The sequence below is a fragment of the Genypterus blacodes genome, unplaced genomic scaffold, assembly GCF_046128005.1.
Source record: "Genypterus blacodes isolate CSIRO-AG114 ecotype Tasmania unplaced genomic scaffold, CSIRO-AGI_Gbla_v1 ptg000216l_1, whole genome shotgun sequence".
NCBI lineage: Eukaryota > Metazoa > Chordata > Actinopteri > Ophidiiformes > Ophidiidae > Genypterus > Genypterus blacodes.
In genome coordinates, this window is record NW_027467015.1 from 1,423 (window position 1) to 17,427 (window position 16,005).

The window sequence follows — 16,005 nt, forward strand, 5'->3', positions numbered from 1 at the left end:
TGCTGCAGTAGCTGCTGAGAGAAATGATGTTTCAGTGCTCATGTGTGAAGGAGCTGAGAGTATCGACTAGGATGAAACATTTGACTTACTGTAGTTTAGATTTTGCCCACTTTATGTACCGGTTAACATTTCCTCTCGCTCCAGATGTCTTGTGAAACACTTTCTGAAAATTGTCATACAGTTGGAGAGTCTGGCCAAACTTTTGACTCCTCACAGAGTTTGAGGAGTTCAAAAATGTTGTTAAAATGTTTACCAACGCTGTAGCATCAATGGTGTCTGTGAGAACTGACCAGCATTTAACAATTACAGGCAGGATGACAGCTAAATAGACATTGTGGCCATCGTCAGAGTCCCGTCCCTCTCTTTTAATCAGTGCGGCAGGTTTCAATTTGTGCAGACTTTTGGACGTGAGAAAGGGAAACAGACTGCGGTTTGTGCTTTCATACCCAAACGAGCTTTATTCCAATGTGGTCTAAATAGATATGAACCATATCCCTGTAAATTCCCTATGGGTAATGTCGCCGTGTCCACAAAGTTAGTGTCCCAATTCAATGTCGGCGCGGCGGTGTATCCCTTTAGTGATTATACGGTTTGTACCCGTAAGAACCTGGCAAGTGTGGCTCCTTCAAGAACGGTGGGTGAGAGGAAATATGACAGCTGCGTTATGAAGGATGTTCATTCCCATCACCATTTCAGATGAATGTGAATTCTGTCGCCGACGCACGTCATGATCAATCATAAGAAACCTGCAAAAAGAGCAAATTCTCCTTTTGAAAAAATTCTCCCTCCACAAGAATGGGAGCAGGAAATGAAGAGGCAGTATTCCATCTCTGCTGTTCATCTTGTGCGAGGATGCACAGAGTATGTGCTGAGCTTTCACGGTGCCTGCAGCACAGAGCTAACTATAGTGGCAACATGTCAGGTCTGCTGAGACACACTCCAGCTCTCTCATTAAGCAAACACACACACACACACACACACACACACACACACACACACACACACACACACACAAAACCATGCACATACACACAGGTAGTAAGAAAGAAACACACACAGGCCCACATATAAACCTCCGCACACATGAACGACCCTGCTCGCACAAACCCTGACTCCCACTCACCAGCGGTTAATTATCAAGCTTTGATTGCGGACATGTTCGTCTCGCATTGTTAATTAGAACAGTGAACACTCCATTAATTAGAGTGAGTCTGGCTCGAGGACCAGGGGAATTCCAGCATTGCATCTGTGCGGGGGTGTGTGTGTGTGTGTGTGTGTGTGTGTGTGTGTGTGTGTGTGTGTGTGTGTGTGTGTGTGTGTGTGTGTGTGTGTGTGTGTGTGTGTGTGTGTGTGTGTGTGTGCATCTCCTCACCAGTTTGTATCGCTGAATGGGGATTCTGCTGGTGTCGATGGGACCTCGCTTGGCTTCGTCGCTGAACCTGGCTTCTGGCAGAGCTACTGCACACATCACATGGGCCCATCTAAAGAGGCACACGTCAACACATTCACATGTATTGATTATTAAGGGATGCTGGACTATTAAATTGAATATTTCTGAGATTGCAGATTAATGCACAGGTAATCATTGAAGAATCTTACTTGTCATCTTTGGTTTTCTTCAGAGCTCCACCTCTGAGGTTGCAGAGACAGCATTCCTAAGAAGAGCATGGGGAGGAGACAGGTGGACAGACAGATGAGGGATTCCATACATTCAATAGTCAGTCAGTCAACGATATCCTGTTAAAATATGCTACATGGTGTGTTTTAATGCTGCTGGAGCAGACTGTGTAGCAAATCCACTGGGAATATTGGAAGCAGGGAAAGCATTCTTCATCTTTGTGACAGGAAGCCGTGTGGATTAAGGGAAACATTTTTTAAAGACCGCTGCCAGCAATAACAGTCAGAGTCAGATGTCTCAACTATGGTCACGCATCTAAAACCAAACTGGGATCTAATGGAACATCATCGCTGTCAAATATTCTGGCAGCATCAAAGCATGAATAATATTATTCCTCCGTCTGGGCTGTTTGATAGGAAAACACATTTTCGACAAACTCCAAGACAAGGTGACATCATACGAGGGACAGATAGTTTGTCTTACTGCTGTGAGGCTTCCTTCCAAACATCGATCACAAGACCACTGTTCCCCCACATCATCTGCAGCAACACCGTAGCAGCCTGAAGAAGGCAGGGAGTGAAGGGCAAACATTAATCTGAGAAGTTTACATCAACACTCAAGATTACTGCTAAACTGCTCTGACCCACGTCTACAAAAACATGACATGATGGCAAATGTTAAATCCATCATCGAGTAAAGAACAGTCCACACAGATTATCATACATGCAAACGTAACTGCACATTTTTCACATTATTCCCACAGGTTTTCCACAGATTTGTGTGTTTGCTCCGCCTAGAACCGTGCAAATACTGCAGACTTGGTGGAAACTGAGATCTCCGTCGTGTGTGTGTGTGTGTGTGTGTGTGTGTGTGTGTGTGTGTGTGTGTGTGTGTGTGTGTGTGTGTGTGTGTGTGTGTGTGTGTGTGTGTGTGTGTGTGTGTGTGTGTGTACATATGGGAATGTTAAGTGTGGCTACGAAATGGGGGGAACAAAAAAAAAAAGAAATATTCAGATCTTAAATTCTTTTCAGGTGCTGCACACACACCAATGTAAAAAGTGAAGAATGTCTGCAACAACAACAAATATATAGAATATACATAAATAACAGTTTGACCAGTTGCTCATCATCTGCACCAGATTTATGCTGAATGTTTATGTGCATGTTTATGTGTGTGTATGTAACAAAGGGAGCTTGTGTGTCAGTATGCCATGGGACGGTGATGTTAGGGGCTGGCAGAGATCTCAAAACACTGGGTTTGCCTGAAAAACAACAGAAGCTGTGAGTAATTGTAGTTGTTTGGTTTAGTTTTGGTCTGTGTCCTTGGTATGGCAGAACAAGGCAGACGTTTTAAGTGGCGGTGGCCTCTAAAAGAAAAAAAAAAATTGGATTTGAAACGGAAGACAAATGTGATTCTCTTCTCAAGTTGGCAGTTGGTTAGAATCCGTCGGTTGAAGGCTTTTAGACACATAAGCTGGGGGAATTTTTCATGCTAACAAACACTTCAAGTGTGTACGCGTGTGAGTCTCCGTTCCCTTTTTCCGCCTCTATCCATCACCGGACCAAACATAAAATCTCGGCTCGCCTCACTTTCCTTTTCCTGGGTTCAAATATCAGCAGAGAGAGAAAGAAAGCAACATTAACCTGTACTTATTGTTCCTTCTCTAAACCGCAGTTGTGCTTTTCTCATCAGTGTCAAATGACGTGAGCTTCATCTGCTTCTTATAACCCGACTTCCACAGACGCAAAAGAATACAGGCGTCCATATATACGGTACAACCCGGATAAGCAGCACAGACGTACGTAAACCCATAGAGAAAAAGAGGAACGACAATAGATGAGGTTGTGAGTGTGAGGAATGGCTGTGGGGGCAAAGTCGATTTAAAACTCTGAACTTACAGTGCACCGTGAGAGACAACTGAGTGTTCAAGGACTTTCAAGCGTCTAACATGTCGGTAGAACAAAGTGAACGCTTAAGGTATTGGGAAATTTGTGTGAACTGGGGGGAAGAAAAGATCTGGGGCTGTTAAGCGTGTGAATGAGATTTAGACTGTGTGTGTGTGTGTGTGTGTGTGTGTGTGTGTGTGTGTGTGTGTGTGTGTGTGTGTGTGTGTGTGTGTGTGTGTGTGTGGGCTTGTCACAATGGCTTGGGGCTCTTGGACAGGAAGCACGTGTGGTGAAGACAGGAGGATTCACCCTCATTCAGCTGATGAGGGAAATAAAATACTCCAAACCGCAGGGAGAAAGGGCAGCGACGGGGGGCGAGGAGGGGGGCAGACATTGAAACGGAATAAGTCAGGACTTAAACCCAGTGACAGTCTCACAGGGAAATTACATCAGAGAGACAAGCTGACGATACAGAAACAAACACTGTGGTTTGGTGTGACGGATAAGTAGCACTGTCAAAGGAAGTGGATGCATCGGAATACAACAAGAGAAATAAACATGTGGTTGCTATACATGAAGTACCAGAGATCCAGTACACAAACTGTACGCCTCTTGCGCATACATACTTGCGTGTACTTGCAGACAACAGCCCTGGCAATACAGCAGAGGGGAGGTGCCGTCTTCCTGCAGCAGAGGATTTGTGGGAGTGGGGGGGTAGTTCTGCTCTCGAAAAGAAAAGCAGATCTCTGGGACCAGGGGCTTGGTCCTCCTCAGACGTTCATGGGGATAATGGGTTGAGACCGGGCCGTCGTCCTCCATTCTATCTTCAGCCTGTGGGAGAAAACGATTGGACATTTGCACAAATGTTATTATAGTGGAATCAAACATTCCTATTCCTGTGAGAAGGAAGTATTGATGTCACCGTCTTTATCTATGCTGTCTGTCTGTCTGTGAGCGAGCATGAAAGTCTGTACCTGGTAGTACGGCATGAAGAGTGTGCACACAGCACAGTACGGCTGCATGGTGGCTGCGTTGGCATTGTACTCCCTCTCTGCGGTGAAACAGCTCTTCCTGTTCTGCCACAGGTAAATGAGGGGCTTAGCCCAGGCCTCCATTTCATGCTCCTCCTCCTCCTCCTCCTCCTCCTCTTCCCCCTCCTCCTCGTCAGCCAGGCTGGCTTCTGGGGGTTCTGAGTGAACACAATCAAATCATATAACCATGCAGACACTTATCTATTCCAGTAACGCTGCTGTTGCCTCCATGCAGAACCAAACACAGATCTTGTATCTAGTTTGTTAATTAAGCCTTATTTTCAATCGGAGACAAATGAGAAACCTGATTTGCACCATTGTCACTTTAACTTACACAGTATTAAACAGCCTTGCTGCCAAGTCACGGCTAATCCATCCGACGCATAGACAATTACTCCACTGATTTGAAAAGAATGTGTTCAATCAATAGGGTTCTGTTTATAACATTGCATAAAAAGATTAAGCGCTCTCCTCATCACTAAACAGGTTTCTCAGAGCCATGAATAGTGATTTCATGGACATTTCTTACCCAGGGCCAAACAACTAAATTGACTGCTAAATTATTCATCATCCATGTCAACCAAGGAGATGATGAATGCAACTTTGCACTTATATGTGCATTACTAGTTGTTAACTAAGAGTCTGCCCTTGCTCTTAAAACCATGAAAACAAATGGAGGACCTATCTCCAGGGCTGTTTTACTGTGGCAGACCTGAAAGTCAAATTTGGTTGCTTTATTTTGGCACTGACATCAAATATAAAACAAAAAAGGGGATTGCAGAGTGGAACGGTCGAGTGACAATAAAATGCGACACGGCAAAACCTTCTTACAAATGTTTGAAGGAATCAAATAAATTGCCATTTGGTCTACAACCATTATTTTTAAAATGATGGTGGCTCTACTTTTGTGTGAGGATGGTGGTTTCTGACCAGGTGCCACCCACTATGGAGCACCAACCACAACAGACAATGGCCTTGGGAAAAATTTAAATATGCATGACTCTAGCCTCATGATATGTGTCAGTCTAAAATGTTGGGAGTGTGCGTACATGTGTGGAAATGTGCCCACCATCATCACTGGCGGCCTGTTGTTTGACAGCGGTGGGTACGGCCCTGGCAGTAGGTTTCCTCAGCGGGTGACGCCAACTCTTACTGGTCCTCTTCTGTGACAGGGCAGGGTACTGGCACCAGGAGGAATAAGACGGCATTAGAGTGTATAGTCCACATCTGGGTTTATATACCACTCTAGATTGTGTGTGAAGGAATACTCACAGGACAAACCTCCCCAGGTTCAAGGCCCGACTCATCACAGACATGGCTGCTTGTATCATTCTCCTCCTCCTCCTCCTCCTCCTCCTCATCCTCTTCCTCGTCCGATGATTCGCTACTGCTCTCCTCCTTGGCACTGCTCAGCTGCTCTTCTTCTCCCTCGGACACCCCTTCCTCCATATCAGAAACCCCGTCTTGTTCTCCTCCTCCTCCCAAGCCCAGAGATGAAACAGCAGTGTCAGGTCCTAGTCCCACCTCTGCTTCCCTCTCCCTCTCCAGCTCTGTGCATAGGACAAGCGCGTCGGCCCCGTCCGCTTCCACTCTGTGGAGATCGTAGTCTCCACAGATCCCCAGGGGCTCGGCAGCACTCGCAGAAATCAGAGAGGTGGGCTCCAGCTGGGCCCAGGTGAGAGTCCCACCGCCCTCACCCTGGTGCTCCTGGAGATGTTGTTCTGTGTCTTCCAGGTCTGTGACTTCTTTACATTGTGGTTCAGTCCACATGGTATAAGGTAACGGGTCGTGAGCAAAGTCTGACGGGAGTTCTGGGTTGAGACTCTGGATGAGTACTGCAGGACTGTGGGAATTGAGGTTTTTCCATATGTTGTTAGAGAAGGGTTTAGGTTCAGTGTATGGGTTGGGGGAAACACAAGGTGAGGGGGAGAACGTAGTATGTTGAAGAGGAGTTTTATCCATTTGGTGAAGATGCACTGCTGTCTTTTGAGGGCACAACTGAAGGAAAGAGGCTGGTGGGTTATTGTTTGAGGAGCTAGCCAGCAGCGAGTGACTGAGTGCAATGTCCTTGTTGTCAACTTTCCTTGTTAAATTGGGTTGCAGCTCTTTTAGAGGTTCCGTGCTCTGGAGTAGATTGCTCGGGAAAGCATTACTCTGAGCATGTGTAAGATCCTCTCCCACAGCAATTTCTGGTACTGTTAACATTTCATGGACATCACCATGTGTTACTTTGTTCATAGTGTTAGTAGCTAAATAAGCTATATTACCTGTAAAATCAGGTACTGCTGCTTCACGCTTGTATGGAGAGTCTAAATGCCAACCGTTGGCATTTGCTACTGTCAGCATTTCCTTTGAAGTCATCCGTCCAGACTCCTTCCCTTCCCGTTTCGTTTCACTTGAGGATTGAGAGTCAATTGGTGTCTCCCGCTGAAGCACAGGTGCCACCCAGTGAGAGTGTGATGTGGAGGGTAAAATCCTAGAAAGCCCATCATCTGCAAGGGTGAGAGAGGGCATCTCCTGGGTCAGAACGGGTGGCAAAGGACCGGTTCCAGCCTTATCTATTGGCTCAGGAGTCAGGAGTGGCATATCCACTCGAGTCCTCTGTAGCAAAGGAGGGAAAAGGCTTTCCTCTGTGATGCGATTATCTAGACTGCCACTACATCCTGAAGGCGAGAGAGGGCTACATGATGTGTAGCTGCCTCCCTCTGCTGGCTCTGTGTTGAGATCATCGAGTGCTTTTGAGGTGGAGTGTGAGTTGATATGTTGTGGGTCAGTTGAGTCCATTTTCTCTGCATTAGCGGAGCTGTTAGTGTATTTCTCTGTACCTGTGTCAATGTGGTTATCAGTGTTTGCCGTTGGGTTCAAAGTGTTTTCTCTACACAAAGTACTAGACATTCGCCCTTCAAAGTCACAAGGATACAAGCCCATCTCAGTCTCAACAGAAACGGCTGTTGTGGCTGAAGGTGAGCTCACTGTGTTGGTCTCTATTGGTGTGACCCCTGTAGAGTAGTCCTGAGTATTTGAGAGGTTTTGCGATTCAGAAGCGTGAGACCTTGACTCATCAATTCCAACATGCATTCGGATAGGAGTCCTGTCCGTGATCCCTGACCCTGAGAGGTGTTCTGGGTCACCTTTGCTTACTGGTGACGAGGGGGAGGAAGAGGAGCTGGGGTCAAACTTTTGGGAGGGCTCTGTCTTAGAAAAACCCAAACTGTCACTCTCTACACGATTTACTTTGACCACACACATCTGTCTGCAAGGACCTGTTGGAGGAAACACGGATGGGTAACATGTTTAATCTAGTCAGCGAAAGACATAGAAGCAGACACATGCACTGTCTCAGTCATGTACCCATATACACTCTTAGGCCATCTAGGGAACACTTCAGATTATCCAAAGATAGACAAACACCTTCTCATGCAACCAATCAGATTCTTACCAGAGAGCTGAAGAGGATTTGGACTGTGGTTGTGCTTTGATTCAGCCTCTCTGTCATCCTTCTCTTTCTCCTCCTCCTGCTCCTTCTCCTCCTCCTCCTCCTCCTGCTCCTGCTCTTTTTCCAGCCTCTCTTCTGCCCTGCACGTCGTCCCTCCCACAGATCGCCGCACCTTTGGCCCGAGTGGACCATCTAGGCTTCTCCTCTTGCTGCTGTTCAGGGTTGATCTCCCATCCAATCCAACAGGCTCCTCTGAGGTTCTGAGGCGCTTGGATTGCATACGGGAGTGGCTGCTACTTTAAGGAGACAGAGGAACCAAATGACATGAAAATGTGATGACTTAGGGGCAAAGAAAACATCCACGAGCATTTTTAGTTAGCAGTTAGCAGTAGACCTATAGATTGCATGAACAGTAGGGCATTGGAATGATAGTAAATATCTATCTAAACTAAATCCAGTACCCTTTATTTGTTGGTTTTGTCTTGTGGCGCCTCTGTATCCAACTCTGCAGCTCTGGCGTTGTACCGGGTGTCGCACGCGTGTGGTCAAGAAGTGTCGAATCTTTGCCTAACAGCCAGTTGCCATAGCGGTCAGGCTGAAAACGCTTCACAAAGGGTTCCATGGATATCTTTACCATGTCCTTACTGCACGTGCACTACAGGAGGGAGAGAGGAGGTGATCAATGCAAGCCTAAATAAGATCAGACGTTAAAATAACAATTTATTCCATTTGAAGTTGTGGCTTTTCTTAAAATTAAATGCATTCCAAAAATAAGAAACATCTTTCGGCACAGCTTGCAAGAGTTTAGTATTCATTTCCGTTGTTAATTCTCTTTAGTTTGAACTATGTTGGATGTTACCTGTGTTGCCACCTTGCCATAGTCAATCCAGCGCAAAGAGGCAAAGTTGGTGGACTCGGCACAATTGAAACCATGGTTAAAGCCAGCGTGGTAACCATAAGGGAAAGTGATCATGAACTCTCCAGCTTCCTGAGTAATCTGAGAATACACAGGAGAAGAGAGAGAGGGAGAGAGAGAGAGAGACAGGCAGACAGACAGATATATCATAAATAAAAGGATCAATTATAGGGACAGGAAAAGTGTTCCAAACCTGCTTGTAAATAAAGGGCGTATAAATAACTGTAATTTTTCAGAGGAGCTGAGCGTCTACCTTATCAAAGGGGATGCCATACTTCTTCAGTATGGACGGGGAGATTAGAGTCATCTTGTGACGAAGAAAAGCCTCACATCCCTTGAAGCTATTTGGAAAGAAACCTGCAAGAGAGAAAAAATGGAGTGAGTGGAGGTTTTTACTATCACAACAAAGTCAGGTTTACAGACGCTCTCAAACTATTACAAAACTATAATGATATTTCACAATTTCAACACTAAAGATTTGTAACCAACAACAAATTTGCTTTTAAATCTCAACTCGCAGCAGCTATAATAAGGATTTAGCCTTTAAAATTAGCTGTAGTCCCCTCTAGTCCCTCTTGTTTAATCATTTTGCCTCATTTCGAAGTCTTATTCTCTTAAAATTGTAAAAAAATGGTGTGTGTTTTCTACCTGTAGCCAGGCGCTCCAGTCTCTTCCCATGCTCAGGGGGGATGGCATACCTGGTGGTGACAGCAGAGATACAGAGGGGTAGTAAATGGCCAGTCAGATACAGTTTAAGGTTAACTGCGCATTCATTGTTCATTATGTCGCTCTTGTTATAACAGCAGTGGGATTGGACCTTTACAAATTCAAGACTGCCATCAAGTGGTGGATGAATGAATAATTGGGAGATTGCTGGTCAATGTTTCCCTACTGTGCAACATTTGTAAAACATCATAACAGCAAACACACACACAGAGAGACAGAGAGAGAGAGAGAGAGAGAGAGAGAGAGAGAGAGAGAGAGAGAGAGAGAGAGAGAGAGAGAGAGAGAGAGAGAGAGAGAGAGAGAGAGAGAGAGAGAGAGAGAGAGAGAGAGAGAGAGAGAGAGAGAGAGAGAGAGAGAGAGAGAGAATCTGAGGATTAGATGAGCTTTCCCAGGGAAACACAGAGACTCTTACTAACATCTGTATTCAAGTCTCGAAGAACATAATACTGTGAAGGTGCAGGTTGAAAATAACCATCACTAATTGCTCCAGTGCAAAGAAGTCCACATAATCTTATTTTGGTCTTCTTATGCGTCTTCCTGTACCTCACTCCTGACTCCTGACGCAATCTGAATTTTAACTATTCCCGAAGTTCCCAGCGAGAAACCCAGGGAGTGTGACAGAATCCCTCAAGGTTTGACTCGGCATTCCATTTCCCCAGCACCACTCGCCCTCAGGTCTGTGGCATTTCTATCATCATATCACCTGTCAGCTTAACAGTGCAGTCAGAGACAGGGTGAAGTGGGGAGGCATCCTCAGGTAGCACCTGTCAGCTTAACAGTGCAGTCAGAGACAGGGTGAAGTGGGGAGGCATCCTCAGGTAGAGATGACATGGGGAGTGGGGGGTGGGGGGGTGAGAGGTGCATTTTTAAGCTGCTCCCCTTCAGGGATGGGATGTCAAAATAGCAGCAAGATGAAAGAGTGTATGTCAAGTGTGTGTGTGTGTGTGTGTGTGTGTGTGTGTGTGTGTGTGTGTGTGTGTGTGTGTGTGTGTGTGTGTGTGTGTGTGTGTGTCGAGGGTAAGTCTGGGGGGGGGGGGGGCTGGGTGCAGGAGTGTGCGTTTCACTTTCTGGCTGTGACACTGATCCCTGTGGGGTTGCAGGGCTCACTGCTCTAATGAGCAGAACTCCCTCCAAGGCAGGAATGAGCAAGCCAGTCTGACAAAGGAATAAAAAGTAAACTCCATTTTGATCCACCTTCATTCTCCAACTCCTCTTTCACACCACCGCTCTCCCATGGGCCTCCTTATGCTCACCTTCTCTTCACTTCACAAAGAAGGGACCCATCTCAACAAGTACCAATTCACATTCAGTGACTGGCTTGATACTAAGTTTCCATGTAATAAGTTAGAACATTATTCATTCCTACTTATTGCTTAATTCCAATATATACAGTAGACACAAACCAGTCGAGCGAATGAATCTGTGCCACATAGGAAAATACTGAAGAGGTTGAGATGATCTTGAATCAAATGTAGAGAGATACTTAACACTGAGTATGTGTAGCAAGTGAAAGCAATAAAAGCAACGTATGAACAATGCGTTTCAATTAAATAGCGGAGCAATGAGAAACACTTTTTCCTATTTTTGTGTACATTTGTTGCGTCATACTAACCAGGACTTTGGCTCCCCGAAGTGCAGGTAGTTAATGCTGTACAGGTCCATATCCTCAGTGTGCCATGAGAAAGTAGTCTTCCACATGCCAAAATAAAGATACGGCGTGTTGACCCCCTGGATCGATACGCCACAGTCCTCCTCAATTACATCCAAGACAGAGTTCAGGTGGCCGATGTTCCACTCATCCACGTCCTGCATGATTGAAATGGTGGTTAGATTTAAGTTTAAGAATGCTCAAAGCCAATTATCACAATCAGTATTGAGGTTTTGTAAGAGAGCAGTGTACAGCAACAGATGCATGTACAAAGAAAATGCATGACAATAACATAGTCCAGTCACAACTTATGCACACACAAATCAACAATCCAAAATATTCCTCAAATTAGCCCATAATTAAAAGTAAAATGCATTCAATGAAGTAAGACGGTTCCCTTGTAATTCATTCCGTTCATATTGTGCTAAACAATGGAAAGCAGCCAATTCAAATTCAGCACTGACTAGATGAAGCCCCGTCCAATTCCAGGCTTTGTTAAATCCAAGTCATTGTGCTACAGAAATGCCAGCTTTCAATCTCCCCATTAAAACATTGGAACCGTTTCCTGATGTGAAGCATTGTGAGCAAGGGGAAAGAACAAACAAACAAACAAACAAACAGCAGCCAGCTATTTCGGTAAAGGATATCCACACTGACAGCAAAGCACTGATGCATTGGGTTAAAATAACGACAGGTTTGCTTCAATTTTAGCATTTTAGTGGCACTTCTGAGGTGTATTATGCCTCCATGGAGCTGCTGCTGGCTCAAAATTACATTTGAACTTGCTGGAGGTGAAGAGAAGCTGTCCAATCCCTGTCAAAACCCTCTTGCCCCAGCAATAGCACCGAATAACTTATAATATTCAAGACAGGTGCAAGTTTTAAATCAAGTTTGTTAGGGCAAACTAAAATCCTTTCCACTGTTTTCTCCCTTGAACACAGAGTCAACTAAGTGAACTGAACCTGTGAGAAATTTGAGCTCAGCTCGAGGGACGGATCAAATGAGACAGACAAGTACAAAACTGAAGTGAAGAGCAAACAAAGGAGTAAGAAACATCCTCTACCTCATCATAGAGGCTACCGCTGACATCAGCACCGTATATGGGTGAGACAAAGGTGAGGTTTTTCCAGTATTTCCTCTCAAGATCTTCATAATTCAGGTAGCGAGGTGTGCAGTACCTGTGGAGCGGAGGGGAATGACACAGCAGTTTTAAGATCACGTATGAATGGCTACTGTTCAATCAGCATCTATAGTCTTTCATAATGGCTAATAATATCCTTCTGCAACATTTCATAGAATGCACACATTTCTTGCACTTGACTCCAATTTTGACTACTTTAAATTATATTACTGTGCATTTTCTAAGTCCCTTTACCCACAAAATACATATTTTTCCCCTCTGGCAGCACCACTTTAACTGCTAGTTTCCTGTCCATTAGTTGAAACACTGGCACCAATCCAACAAGAGCTCTTTAATACTGACATGTCACTGTTAGCCATCCGTCTGAACTCCTGCACACTAACGGGTTTCTTCTGGATGTTGTATTGAGTGAAAAGCCCTGATTGGCCAGCCACCATCTGCTGGATGGGTGCATCAATCATTAGATCGTCTATGTCGTCATAGGTACGACGGGGCTTCCAGCCTTTGGGGGGAATCACCTGCGCAACAGACAGAGAGAAAGAATGGGTTAGCAAATTACCATTCAGATCACCATATCATCAATAGGAATCAGCACACGTCTGTCTACCTATTGCCAATGTATGTCTATATACTGTAGATAAGTATTCAGTCAAGTCTTGTGCCATTATTTCCTTTTTTTTTATTATGCTTTCTTTTATCTGTCTTATCTGAAAACAAGGTGTTCACTTTAAAATCATATTTACTGTATTATGGGGTCACAATTCCACACAGCAGCAATATAACTGGTATAATATAACAGGTATAATAAATACATGGTGTTCATTTACATGCCCGGCTGTTGTGGTGGTTGTGCTTTTGCAACATTCTCCAAAATACACTGTGGACGCGAATACTTTCAATCAGAGGGACACGAGTCCTATACAGCTGTTTTAGAACTTTGTGATGTGTGAAATAATGTCACGTGATATCATTACACAAAGGTGATGTCAGACAGACCACTGATGTCATTAAACAGCTGTGGTTTATATAAATTAACAACCTAGGGCAGGTTCAGTGAAGCCACATAGTAGCCTTATAAGGACATTTTCTCTAACATTACAAGACATATTTCAGCGCAGTTCCATCACTCAGACATTTTGCTGTACAAAGATTAGGACTTATGAGGATGCAAACATTCACATCATGCAAAAACACACACACTGCTTACCTTAGCCAGGCCGGCACGGTGTGCACCCTGAGACTCCATGTAAACCAGGTACTGGTTGAAGTCCTTAAACTCCTCCATGGTGGGCCTGAAGGTCATAATCTTGCAGGTGGGGTTCGCAGGGGTGTACACCTCTGCCCCCGCCATCCTGCCGCCTCACCAGGTATAGCCTACATACACACATAAATGATCATACATAACATAACAAGAATGCATCCATCACTAATGATGGCATAGGTTCCTGAGGGAGGTAAGAACTTTGCTTTTTGAAATGTATGTTGAGGCTATTTTCAATATTAAGATATACATTCTCTACTGTACTACTTCATTTTAAAATCGATAAACTATACACAACTCGACCTTATCTTAAAAACTGAAGAATATGAAAAATTGGGACAAGCATGACAAATTGGTAAACCAGAAATTCGGCAGTTCTATTCATGCACTGTAGCTTTCATGACAGACAGAACTATTTTATGTTATTGAATAGTAATTTGTTTATCAATGATATATTAATGAATAATATTATATTATCTGCTGGTAATGTACAGTATTCATATGATATAACCTCAAAATAATAATAACATAATAATTAGTAATTGCACTTGTTAGTGTGTTCTGATAAAAGAAATATGTTTCTTGTCTGGTTTTTACGATTGAATAAACACTAATTGTCATCTTTTTAACTATTAGGAAAGCTGTAGCACCAAAGTGTGTAAATGCGTGTGACTGTACTGTGAAAGTTCAAGTTCAAAGTTCACCACTAGATGGCGCAAAAGACTGCGCAGACGTGCGGCTGAGCGTTTGCTCCTTGGTGATGCCAACAAGCCGATTCTCATTCGTGTCCCGGACCATCCATCCACCCACCCACCCACCCCACACCAACTCTCACTTTATTGTGCACCTAAACAAAGGACCGCGTCGTCGTATTGTCAGTTTACACCCTTTATTTTCTGATTGCACTCTTTCACTACAAAACACATAACAATGGCGCGCGACCCGATTATGTAACAGGCTTCAGCAGGTCAAAACAAGTTTATGAAATTCAACTGTTGTGTTACAGAATACTGCCTCACTCAAAACATCAAACACTCATATTAGATTTTAACCAGCTTAGTCAGGCGTGCAAGGCCTTGAAAAACATATTTAACCAAACTTATTTAACCGATCAAGGACAAACAAGGACTGTTTATTCAACGCTGAGTTGTAATTACGTAGTTAACGTTGGCACGCGCGTCTCACTGTAGCTGCGCTTATCTTTGTTGTCTGTCGGACCAAGCTAACTAGCAGCTAGCCTACGTTCTGTTGTGAAGCCAAGTAATGGCTGCACAAATTAGCAACGCTCGCTAGCTCAACTGGCCACAGCTAAATGAAAGCCTGGATAGGGGCTTCATGGAGGCGTCCCGTTTTCATTTGAAACGAGTGAACGCAGAGCTGGACTGGGCAGGGTTTTGCATTTTGCAGTTACCAGTGCTGCAAATGAAAGCGCGGCTAACTCTTTAGCTAGCTCCCACATTAGCTAACTTCTCAGAGGGGTTTAAATGTCCCTTGCAAGGTGGATGCACACAGGCCCGCGGCTCTCTCGCTCCTCGCCTGTATTAACACTGTAATCACGCTGTAGTTATGTATGGGAGGTATACATTATCAGGATGATGCGAGTTCTAGTAGAAGATCGATCGACAATGACAAAGCGCAGAGAGCGAGGTGCCCGTTGGCGTGAGTGCATGCCAACTTTTATGTGGTTACCAAGGCTAACATTAGCAACTGATAGCTCGGCTAACTCCACACAGGACTCACGCTAATGGACGCTTCTCTTGTACACTTTACACATATTATCATGCGCAGTTGTCCGAAACGCATCACGAGTCAACCCGGTGGACGTTTATGGTGTTTTACCTTGATTTATGAAGACAGATCCGTTTTGTTGTTTATCCTTCCTTGTTCCTTGCCCAGCTGTTTTCACATGACAGCTGCTGCCGCTTCGTGCCTTTAAAAGGGACGCGTTCCACTTCGCCCTCACTCCAGCACACTGCGCTCAGCCTGCTAGCACGCCGGCTCAACTTGGATTATGACATCAGAGCTTCGATCGAACCCTTTTTTCAATTTCACAAATATTAATCGACAATTTAAAGCGTGTTTAATGATGGTCGTTAATTTTAATCCATGTTTAGATGTAAATCAGTGTGCCCCAGAAATCATATAACTGCTTTAGTAATACACAATTAACATATTTATAAATATACTTTTTTAAAGGACTAAATGTGGGTTTGAGGAGAAGCAAAACGATACTCCCACAGTCATTCTATTTCATTTTCACTGTGATTGTTACATTGTTACACACCAAAGGTAGTTAGCTTTTACTTTTACTTTGTGAGTCCGTTTACAAATGAAGCTCTATT

The 16,005-nt window shown here is 44.3% G+C and overlaps 1 protein-coding gene across 1 annotated transcript; it reads right to left on the reverse strand.

Moving 5' to 3' along the window:
* Positions 1-4,136: 4,136 nt before the first annotated feature.
* Positions 4,137-15,642, reverse strand: LOC143016165 (uncharacterized). The gene is made up of 14 exons (XM_076170347.1): positions 15,503-15,642; positions 13,610-13,776; positions 12,745-12,920; positions 12,325-12,439; positions 11,226-11,419; positions 9,536-9,585; positions 9,141-9,244; positions 8,831-8,968; positions 8,433-8,626; positions 7,975-8,267; positions 5,808-7,798; positions 5,585-5,716; positions 4,479-4,693; positions 4,137-4,335 (listed from the first exon to the last, which is right to left on the reverse strand). Exons 2-14 carry the CDS (start codon positions 13,751-13,753, stop codon positions 4,275-4,277), a joined length of 3,807 nt encoding a protein of 1,268 aa, XP_076026462.1. The 5' UTR covers positions 13,754-13,776; positions 15,503-15,642; the 3' UTR covers positions 4,137-4,274.
* Positions 15,643-16,005: the final 363 nt, after the last annotated feature.

What these genes read in the sequence shown, in the direction of transcription:
- LOC143016165 (XM_076170347.1), bottom strand. Translation starts at nt 13,753, where the DNA reads ATGGCGGGGGCAGAGGTGTACACCCCTGCGAACCCCACCTGCAAGATT. An exon ending in GCGGTAGCCTCTATGATGAG is followed by an intron (nt 11,420 to 12,324) that starts GTAGAGGATGTT and finishes TCAATCATGCAG; the next exon opens with GACGTGGATGAGTGGAACAT. An exon ending in TTCGGGGAGCCAAAGTCCTG is followed by an intron (nt 9,586 to 11,225) that starts GTTAGTATGACG and finishes TGTCACCACCAG; the next exon opens with GTATGCCATCCCCCCTGAGC.